Here is an 11,159-nt window from a genome sequence, read left to right on the forward strand (position 1 = left end):
CAAGCCGAGTTTGCCGTCTGTGAGCAAAGGGCAAATCGAGCTTCTCATCCCTAACAAGGGGGGCAAAATTGGGACTGGATGAACCAATGGCAAACCAAGGTTTGCCATCAGCCACCAGACGGCAAACACAGTTTCCCGTCAGTGACAAGCTATGGGGGCTTTCACCATTGGTAGGGTTTTTGTGATGGTTTTGACACTCGGGATGGCTTTTTCCTATGTATTTAACCTAAATTTGTAGAGATTTCCTTAGATTAAGGTGTGAAACGGTTTAGGTATTGGGAATTTTTAGAAAGACCTTCAAACATGCTTCATAAAATATTAGCACATGGGCATTATCAAAATTTGTGTCCACGGGGGGGCATTCACTCACTCACAAGGGCCTAGCTCATCTGTTAGAGGCGACTTGTGAATGTCACCGACTTGATGGGACGTCACAAGTTTGAAATCCATGGGTGACGTCCCTTGCCACAATGATGCTGGGTGTATGCCCTGATAGGCAGGGGACCCTCAAGGATTTTACCAACTGGAAGCCTGCCAATGTGTGGTCGGTGATGAGAGGGTTTTTCCCTTGGATTATCCCCCCCCCAAAAAGGCTTTTGCTCTGTCTCAGAAAGCACCAACCAGCCTATAAATGTACATGGTTTAATAAGCAAGCTGCATACCATGAATTCCAAAAACTTAGTGTCAAATAAGAAAATAGCACTGCAGATACTGAAGGTAGGACTTGGAATCTGAAACTGTCATTCCTGGCACCAAAGCCTAACAATGTCCAAAGGTCCTTTTATTCCAAACAGATTTACAAGAAAGCTACACACAGAACATTGTAATCACATTTATCTAAGATACTTGGTACCCAACAGTCCCATTTTAAAACTCGCCAGCTCAATCTTCATTGTTGAACTGGCCAAAGCTTCATTGAAAACCATGATTTTCTTTGAGTTTAGCCAAATCCAGCTAAACTGTTGAAATAAACTACCATCTTGGTAAAGATTGCAACCCTAGGCACGCGGAGAAACTTCACTTTTCTTGAACATGGAGTAGGCATCACTGTATATAGCCACCATGTTGGAGAAGACAGCGAGCACAATCATAAAGACTGACAAGAACATGTCCCTCTTTGTTGCAATCCCATGAGGGTCCCTGTACAGCAAAGAAGCAGAAAGAAATATGAGCAGAAAAGACTAAATCAAGAAACCATCCTTTTGTTAAGAACAATGGCATGCATCCTTTGTTTTTTGGCTGAAATAAGTTGCACATAAACGGTCAATGACTCAACATGAATTGGGTGTATAATCATGTGAGAAACCGGACATTACACAAGAACACTAGAACCTTTACTTGAGTAGAACTCAATGGAAATATAGCTGTGGAAAACCAATGGGGAGATCAAAAGCCGTCTGTTTCATTAGTTGCTTTTCAAAGCTGCGTGACTACATGGTTTTTAATTGAGGCCCTTGAAATTTGATGCTAAACCATAGTAAAGAACTAGAGCAGAAAGTACAGTTTCTAACTACCAAGAAGGAAATTACCTCAGTGCAATGGCTGCAGGGAAGATGAATCCAATACAAACAGCAGCGGTTGCTCCTGTGAACTGGAATGCATCCCAGATACTTGGTATGAAATTTGCTCCCAGAAAGATCAATCCAATAAGTGCCACAGTAATCAAAGCAAACCTCCGGTTATCCAATACTAGCGGTCTTGAAGATGGAAAAAGAAGCCCATCCAAGTTCAGCCGAAGGGCAAAGAAAATGATAGGGAAGACAAGTATCAGATGAGCAGCGTAGCTAACACGCACAGCATCATTCAAGACTGAGCTGTAGGGGATCCCAAGGTTGGCATCAAAGTTGGCCAAGACATCATCAAGAGTGGCATCCCCAAACAGAAGGAAACCAAAGAAACTGGTGGTAATATATACTGTCGAGCAAAGGGCGAGTGAGCTGCGGACTATGGACTGCATTTGTGAAGAGTCTTCAAGCTCATTCTCTATAGGATGGACTACACATCCAGAACAGAAGACTTTCAGCACATGAAATAGTAGTACATATGAACAACAAAACAATATAACTTAAGAAAGTAATGAGCAATTAAAATCCTGAGTACTTAGCAGATAAACATAATTTCTAAATTACTCAAACTTACAAAATGAAAACACACTATCATCCACAATTAAAGAATAATTCACAAGGAATAACAAAAACTTTGCAAGAGACTTTTTAAACCACCCTGAACTTTTTAAAACAATTAATGATATCTAACAGCAGTAATAATTAGAAGGCATCATTTGAAGGGCTTAACAATCCATTATTTCCAAATGGTCACAATGCATTGACATGAGCAATGTGCTACTAATCTGCAAAATTGCAACATGGTGAATCAGCCATTTAATTTCCAGTAAAGAACAGTTTTACATCAAAAGCAAGTAGACTGCAATTATTTGAAGTTCCAAGGAATGAAAGGATCAGTCGAGCAACGTCAAAACATGCTGCACCAAGTTTCTCTTGTTATGCATCTTCTGTCGTTTTTTTTTCTCCTTTCTGTTTTGGTGAAATAATTTGACTGACCAAAAGGATGGAACCATTAGGGACAAAGAGCATCTTTGGTTGGCCCCAGATGAAAATCGCTCTCTCACGGTTGGCTCTCTCTCTTTCTCATGCAAACAAATGAGAAAAAATTGCACAATGAGATTAGGAATCACATTTGGGATGAATTTACTATCTCATGTGATTCCAAATCACATGAAAACCTAAAAATGCCACTGTTTAACAATGTAGAATACCACAGTCTTCACAGATATTTTAATATGCACCATTTAAACATAAGAAATAACCAAAATACTATTATACTTGAAAAGGTAACCAAAACAACAACCAGGAATTCACACCTGACCAAAATGCGGCAAATAGTTTTGTAACTTACCATTGTAATGGCAGACATATGCAGTAACTAGAATGGGAACAACTGTGAAAAGCTTCCAAACAGATGCCATGTCGGTAACATGAGGTATCCATCTCGGCATTGCTATGCTCCCATTCAGCAATTTGACAATAGTGATGCCAGCTGTTATAACAACAAAGACAACTGCAAGTGCGACTGATAATGCAGAAGTGTACCTCAAAGAATCTGAAAACAGAAAAAAACAGATTATGTCAAGAGGTGCTGCATTAGAAAACAGATTCATCCAATGGTATAGTAACCACTTTTTTATCAAATAAAAAAAGTAAAATGGCATTAGAAATCAACCAAACAAATAAATTAGTTTTGCTTGAGTTTACAAGTTAAAAATGACACCAGAGTGATGTAACTATTGCAGTAATGCTTCAGATAAGTTTGCCAAATACACTAGTTACAAACTGAATGTTTACAGTTCAAGTGTGAGTTGCCATAGTCCATAGCAGAATTTCCCTGCGGACCAAGTGTACATGTGTAGGGCAATCAACATGTTGCCTTAGGATCCAAACCTTTAGTAAGTAAGACCAAGTCAGGTTCTGAACCCACCCAGTACAAGTCCAAGAATCAAGTTTGGATGTCCATATGATCAAATAGGTTTCACCCAAACCCAAATGCAAATACCACAGTTGAATCAATTCAGCCTCGCTTGAACAAGAACAATCAGGATCTAACTCACAAAAGATCAAAAGAAGTTCGTAAGGCCTCATCCATGTGCATCATTTGGATACAAAGTACAGATATGCACCACTCTGGGCATACCAGGTACAGGCTTGATGAAGAGATAAGTTAGACCCATCTGTGTTGCTGAGATACCAAGATGGGTCCAAGTTCTTATTAGACCTGGACCAACTATATGTTTGATAAGGACGGGCAAGAGAAAGCACAATAGAGAAAGGGCCCTCAGCTTGATTATTTGCCACAAAGGGCCTAGCTTCCAGTCAATTAGGTTTGGCCTTAAAAGTAGGCCTGAAGCATGGCATTCAACGTCATGGTATGCAGGCTTGTGAAGCTGACTAGCCACCAATATTCACAACTAATTGGCCGCCAGAATAGCAGCATTTGACAGGCTTTCAACCCAAATGTTATTGAGTAATTCACAGGTTGGTCTTCTAGATTGAAACAATAGCATTAGTGATCTTAGCAACAAATTCATTATTCCACAGCACAGAAAATGGAAGAGCAAATATACCTAGCAAATGTTAATCATGCTTTTAAGTCTGAAAAATTCAATGTAACAGTTTAAAGGCATGAAAATTTCAAGTTTCACAGGATTGGAAAACAAAAGAGAGACTTCTGCATCATGTTTGCAAGCCTCCTCCATGAGATTTTTATTTCACATAAACTGATAAAAGTGGAGGAAGACAAAGTTTCCAAGTTTCCACAGAAAGTGTTCTTCATCCATACCCCCATCTTAAGGAAAACTTTCACAAGGTGAAACACTCCCATGAGAAAATTTGCCAATGAAGAGATTTTCACAAGTTTGTGATGAAACTTTTCTTTGTAAAATCTCTCCCACAGGAATGTCCGTTTGCTGGTTGAAAAACATGCACTGCCTGCTCAGGGTCTCAGACACTTTTAGCAATATGGAACCCATAAACCAAAAAAAGATAACCAATTCAAATATCATGGAAGTTCAGCTCAAATAAATAAGGAAAAGCACCCCTTGTTCAAACAATCACAAACGGACACGTACCTACACGCTTAAAGGATCCAAGTGGGGCAAAGATAGCTAGGGCTGTAACAAGCAAGACAAATGCACGCCCATTCCACCAATGCTCCCCAAACCACCCTTCCAATACACCAGAGTGATGTACCCCACTTGAAGATGTTCCAGAAAGCACATCTCCTGAGAAGAAAGTACAAAGAAAAATGAAATCTTACTCCAATTTGAAACAACTAAAAGAAATGATTTGGAATAGAACTCATGATACTCTTACTCAATTTGTTTTAACAAAATAAATGATTAATAGGACATGGATTTATAGAAGAATAATATTATGATTGATATGTACAAAAGCATTTTTTTAATGAAAACCCCCGACTAAATTAAGGATCAAATTAGCTCCTGAAAGTGATGAATTTGAAGAAACTCCTCACAGTAGAATCATAATGGCCTCTTTATAAAAATAAAAGGAGAAACACTTTTTGCATGACGTGACAATCAACAAAATTAACACAATACAACTAAGACCTCCAGAATTAAAAATAAGACCAAGAAGTTCAACATAAAGGACAGATGGAGGAAGCCTAATGGAATGAAAATAGGTAACGGGACGGTCACTTTCACAATTTGACAGTATAAGTGTATTTGGGAAAATGATGTAGAAAACTACTACAAGAACTTTGTAGAAGACTTCAAACGTTAGTACCAATTACTGGATACACTATCAGCATATAAATCTTGTTGAGGCATAAAATGGTGTCAATAATAGAGCACATGACCAAGAATAGAAGGATGTAAATGAGTGTTAGCACACCCATAACTAGACAAAGAAACTTGAGAGATTGGGGCATCATTCAGAAAACAATATATTAACATGGATACAATTTCCGACAAACAAATAAAGAAAAACAAACTGAGAGAGACATACCAAAAGAATTTTGGCCAAAATCCACTATTATGAACGAAATTGACAAAAAGAGTAGGAGAGAGAGGCAAAAGTGAAAAACAGAGCAGAATGGTAGTTATGTATTACCTATGATGATCATGTACACAATCAACACGCCCACATTGTTAATAATGACACAAATCTGCAACAAAATTCTCCCACTCTTCCCAAAAGCATCCCCCATAACTCCCCCATACGAGACTGTCTTCCCGGCCTTGCTAAACCTCAACAGCATTTCGATCGAAGACTCCGTTAGAAACGCCATGAAGATGACCATGAAGATTCCAGGACCAAGCCCGAGAACCTTCATGGTGGCAGGCAAAGCCATGATCCCAGCACCAACAATCGTGGTAGAGAGATTGAATACAGCACCAGAAAATGAAGCTCCATTGAATCCATCCAATTCTCCTTCGCACTCATCCTGTTTCTGTGGAAGCAGAGGAGCTTTCTCGTCTGCCACTCGTTTATTGTTCCACGGTTTCTTTTCCTTAGCAGGGGCCAAGCTTCCAATCGCCATTCTGCTTGCCTGTACTTAATCTAAAGACAATGAAGCAGAACTAAAAAGAAGGAAAAATCAATAATCTTGAGAAAATCTTAGTTTTTTTCTCTTTTATTTGCCAATCTTCAACCTTCAATTCCTAATTCCTCAAAATGGGGACGATCAAGATCAACGAAGAATCACACCCTAATAAAAAAATAAAGCAAATCCTGAAGAACATGGAAAACAACAACGAGATAGTGGTCAGAGTTTCTCTCGTATCCCCCAAACTACCGTTGCTCTTCTTTCGCATATATATATACACACACACACACATATATATATATATATATATATATATATATATATATATATATATATATATATATAGAGAGAGAGAGAGAGAGAGAGAGAGAGTTTGGTAAAAAGAAGGAAAAAAATTTGAGTTAAAAACTTAAAAACGATGGACGAATCAACTCATAGGAATCCTTCAGAACGGCAAAAAGTTATATGAAAAATTTACAAAAAAAAACCTAAAGTTTTAAATTTTACAGACACGGTCCTCATATTACGAATATGCGCTTAGTTAACGGAGCAATTCTCAAAAGTTAGGCCAATATTTGTAATATTTCAAAGTTAGGCTGTTTTTTCTAAAACAATGACAAGTTAGTTTTTTCTGTAAAATTTTCAAAGTTATTTAATTTTCACCCTGTTAGGGAAAAATGATTAAAAAACTCGCGAAGAGAAAGGAAGACCAATGACCTTCTTGACTATCTATAAAACAAGCCATAGATGTTGTCCACTCAAACAAAAGGAAAGAAAAAAATTTACGTAATTTGATTAACTTTGTTTTCGCGAAGGTCGTTTATGATAGCAAATAATTGCATTGCTCTTTGTTTTTGGTTATTAGTTTATTGTATTTTAAAAAGTTAACAAAAAAAGTGTGTGACGTTGATATACCTATGGTCCAATAAGAGAATCAATAATGCTGCTCCAGTATTTAAATTTTTATTAAGATTTCATGTTTCTTGAAAACAACATTTAAAAAATAGCAGCAGTGACAGCGGGTCCCACACTTGCCTGCCAGCCTTATGGGTCCCACTGTAGGTCCCCACCATGGCTGTCTGTACCATTATTGGCTATTGAAACCGTTTATTTCCAAGGAGACAAAATTGTACGGGAGTTTAGGAGCATGTCCATGGATCCGGCATCCGATCCGATTCTCACTGAAACAAGAGCGTTTCTGAGCTGGGCTTATAAATCAGGAACTTCTCTGCTCCACAACCTTGTGAACACATCAATTTTATTCGTACGATATATCGAGGTACCGAAGAGCAACCCAAACGGGTTTAGTATTTGGTTCTGCCTGATCCAGATCCAAAATCTTAGGCAACGTTGGTTTAGATTCTGATAAAGTTCACAAATAATTCATGTCCATCAGAGAACTTCAACTCTTCAGTAAAATGAAAAATACAAGTACTTGATAAATGAACCAAAAAAAAAAGAAGAAAAAGGGTGCCTATATTAGGGATGAAATAGGGTCCTGCCCGGGTTGGACAGGGGATGGAGGTTAAAATCAAAACCTGTGCGGGGATGGACGTTAAAATCAAAACCCGTGCAGGGATGGACTTACTCTTGTCCTCGCTTTGATATGTTTCTGATCTTTTTTAAAAAAATTATTATTATACCCTATATATATATATATATATATATATATACATTCCTAACCTTAAAATAAAACACTTTCTTGAATCTCTCTTTTTTCCTTTCTCGCTTTCTAACAAGTCGTTCGAGCTCTCATTTTCTCTCATCTTCTTCCACTAGCCTTCGGAAGGACCAAGACAACGGAGCCCTACTCTGCCTCGTCCCGTTTAGATAGAGGATGGAGGACATGAAACAGAGAATGAATTAAGAATGGAGGTTAAAATCAAAACCCGTGCAGGAATGAAGGCCGGGATGGAAGGCAAAATTTTGAGATGGAGCAAGGGTGAAGACCTTTGTCTCCAAGCCTGATCTAGTCCACTGCCATCCCTATCTATCATGTCATAGAAAGGTGGCCTTGGTGTTGTTCATCCATGTGATGAATCAAAATACCATGGCTGAAACTATGTTTTCAACCGTTCATTTTTGCAAACTTTAGATGTTCATTTAGAGCATCAAAGGTTTTGAAAAAACAATGTGGGACTCATCTAAAAGATGTTGAGTAATGTAGTCAGTGTGGGTACTAGCCCTGAATAGTTGGGCTACTCAACTGAATATTTCTGCATTGGCCTAAAAAATATAAATAAAAATTTGTGTCAATCACAACATGACAAGTGTTAAAACCATTAAAATAATTTTAAAATAATATTAAAATTGATTTTTGTTTACATTTATTAAAAAGTAATTGATTCATGCCTGCAGCGTATCGAAATTCGGCCAATACGCCCCCGGTACTGATAACATTGAGCAATGTTGTCGGTATGGTATCTGCCAACGATTCATGTGAATTGGCCAATACCGATTCTCAAGTGAATCATTCTGAATTGGCTAAAAAATAATTAGAAAATATTTCATGTCAATCAAAACATGACACATGTTAAGACTATTAAAATAATATTAAAATTTTAATTTTAAGCATTTTATACATTTATTAAAAAATAGCCAATTCAGGTTAGTATTGTATCGATTTTCTGCCGATAGGTATATACAGACCGATACTGACAACATTGACTCGAAGTCGGGATTTTGCATTGAAGATTAGAAGATAAAACCAAAGTTATAGTTGTTTAATTAGTGTTGGCTTGCTGCATCTGGCATGGTTCTTTGAGTTCAAATTTGCTTTATGCCAATAACTTGAAGATAGTTATTATCCGGTTATTCAAGTAAAAAAAGAAAAAAGAAAAAAAGAGAATTTGGAGATTTTCTGCAAATGGGTAAACCAATCTTAGCCTTGAATAACCAGTAAAGCATTCTAAGTTGGCAGCTGAAGTAGTCAAGACTCCACGCATTCGATATACATCATTCATTTAGTAAAGATCCACATTTAAATAGCTGGGATGCAGAATTTTTGGCGATTCAAAAATTGACAGTTGACAAAATAAAAAAAATATAATTGTGATTTAAAAAAAATCATATTTTTTCATTAAAAAATGTGATCCAAGGGTCGGTTGTTATTAAATGGACTAGGTTGAATCCATCTACAAGGTCAGATTTGATCAAAACAACTTGCATGTCACACACTAGAAAAATTTGCAATGAAAAAAGTTCTTGTATTAAACTTCTCATATGTAAATTTATTTTTTTTCGTGTGAGATTCTTCTCGTTTCCAAGCATGCCCTATATAATGACCCCATTTCATTCATTCAAAACTTCAATTATGTTATACTGACATTGTCCTTTGAAGTAATTGGTCTTTGGGAGCAAAAATCCACTAGCAAATGTGAAAAAATATAAAAGCAAGATACAAAACTCTCGGAAAACCCTAATCTCCAATAATACACCCAAAACTCTAAAAAAACAGTGGCTATAAAGATGACAAATGGCATAAAACCCAAGTCTTGGGCCTAACGGCTGCCACCACAAACTCTCATTGGAAATCTACATTTTGTTGTCACTAAAAATATTTTTTAGATCGGATCATGGATCAAAGTAGATCTAAAATTCAAGATACCCACAACAATCTTTGAAAATGGGGGATGAGTGAAACCAAACTCTGGTAGGAGCTGCTTGTGCAGGTCACCAACTGCAGAGATATTACAAGTTCAAATACCCCACGGGTATGGTGTGTTGAATAACTGATCTCTATTTAATCTAAAAAGGAAGGGAGGCCTTAATCTCCCAACTCTTGTGTGGGAAAAAATAAAAATAAAAAGTAAAACTAGTGTTTGAAAATAAATTTTAACTTTAATGAAGCCAACAATTGGACCATGTTTACTTATGATTGATGAACACCTTTCCATTGCATAAAAAGTGTAACACGAAACCACCATTCATATTGTCATCTTTGTCATCATGCATTTGTCCAATCTGCATGAAAACGCATCAACTTTTCAAAGAAAATTTAATATATGAAACTACAAAGTACTGAGCTCAGCAAATTTTGAGAGAGTGGAAAGCTGAGAGAAGAAAAAGATACGTGGGACATCACCAAACCATCCTCCACCACAAATTTGTTGTAATCTTTCAATAGCTTAGGGTCTAATGCTTGGATGTAGCATAGGTGATGACTCATGGACGACCAACCAAAGTTGCGTCTCCTTTTGGCTTACAATAATTTTGTCCTAAGCACATTGGTGGCTGCGTAGCCTAAAGAGCTACTCAGGTAATACAAGTAGGGATGGCAGTGGACGGGGTGGGGAACAAGGTCTTCACCCCCCAATCCCGTCTTAAAATCAGGACCTTCATCCCTGTACGGGTTTGGATTTTAACTTTCATCCCTACTTCTATCCCCCATTTCATGCCCTTCATCCCCGGTTGAAATGGGGAGAGGTGGGACGGGACTTCGTTTCCCCTCGATCCATTGCCATCCTTGAAAGGATTGGGGATGGGGATGGGCGGGGGAAAGCATAAGTCTCTTCCCGCCTTCATCCCCGCATGGATTTTGATTTTAACCTTCATCCCTGTTTCATGTCCTCCATCCCGGGTCCAAACAGGGCAAGGCGGGGTGGGCCCCGCCTCGGTCCACTGCCATCCCTAAATACAAGCTTGTTATAAAACGTCAACACAAGATGTGACCTGTTCTTTTTAGCATCTCAAGTATGTTGTGGGCTTTACTGTGGAGGGGATGCGTCATTACTGACATATGTAAACGAGTTGGATTCAGGTCAAAGTGGGAACAAGTGAAATCACATTGCACAAATGCAATGTGCAGCTGCATCTGATCAGCCTCTATCTGCTGTTTAGTTTGTGCAATATGATTGCACCTGACCTCAATTCAATCAGTTCAGATGTAGTCCACAGCTGATCCAACTAATTAATCAGATATCCTAATGGGGGATAATGTAGTAACGAATCCAACCATTTACATTGCATTTAGATGAAGATATTCATGAGATTCAGCTGCAAACCCTAAACAGATCGGAAACAGCCCGCTTTACTATATGGTACGGAATGTTGGGCTGCCAAGAAACATCATATTCAAA

At 37.9% G+C, this 11,159-nt stretch overlaps 1 protein-coding gene across 1 annotated transcript; it reads right to left on the minus strand.

The window, feature by feature from the left end:
* Positions 1 to 721: 721 nt before the first annotated feature.
* Positions 722 to 6,363, minus strand: LOC149818657 (amino acid transporter AVT6A-like). The gene is made up of 5 exons (XM_089985932.1): positions 5,646 to 6,363; positions 4,643 to 4,795; positions 2,917 to 3,120; positions 1,530 to 1,995; positions 722 to 1,140 (listed from the first exon to the last, which is right to left on the minus strand). Exons 1-5 carry the CDS (start codon positions 6,073 to 6,075, stop codon positions 999 to 1,001), a joined length of 1,395 nt encoding a protein of 464 aa, XP_089842058.1. The 5' UTR covers positions 6,076 to 6,363; the 3' UTR covers positions 722 to 998.
* Positions 6,364 to 11,159: the final 4,796 nt, after the last annotated feature.

This window comes from Nuphar pumila, chromosome 13, assembly GCF_984573655.1.
Source record: "Nuphar pumila chromosome 13, dmNupPumi1.hap1.1, whole genome shotgun sequence".
Lineage (NCBI taxonomy): Eukaryota > Viridiplantae > Streptophyta > Magnoliopsida > Nymphaeales > Nymphaeaceae > Nuphar > Nuphar pumila.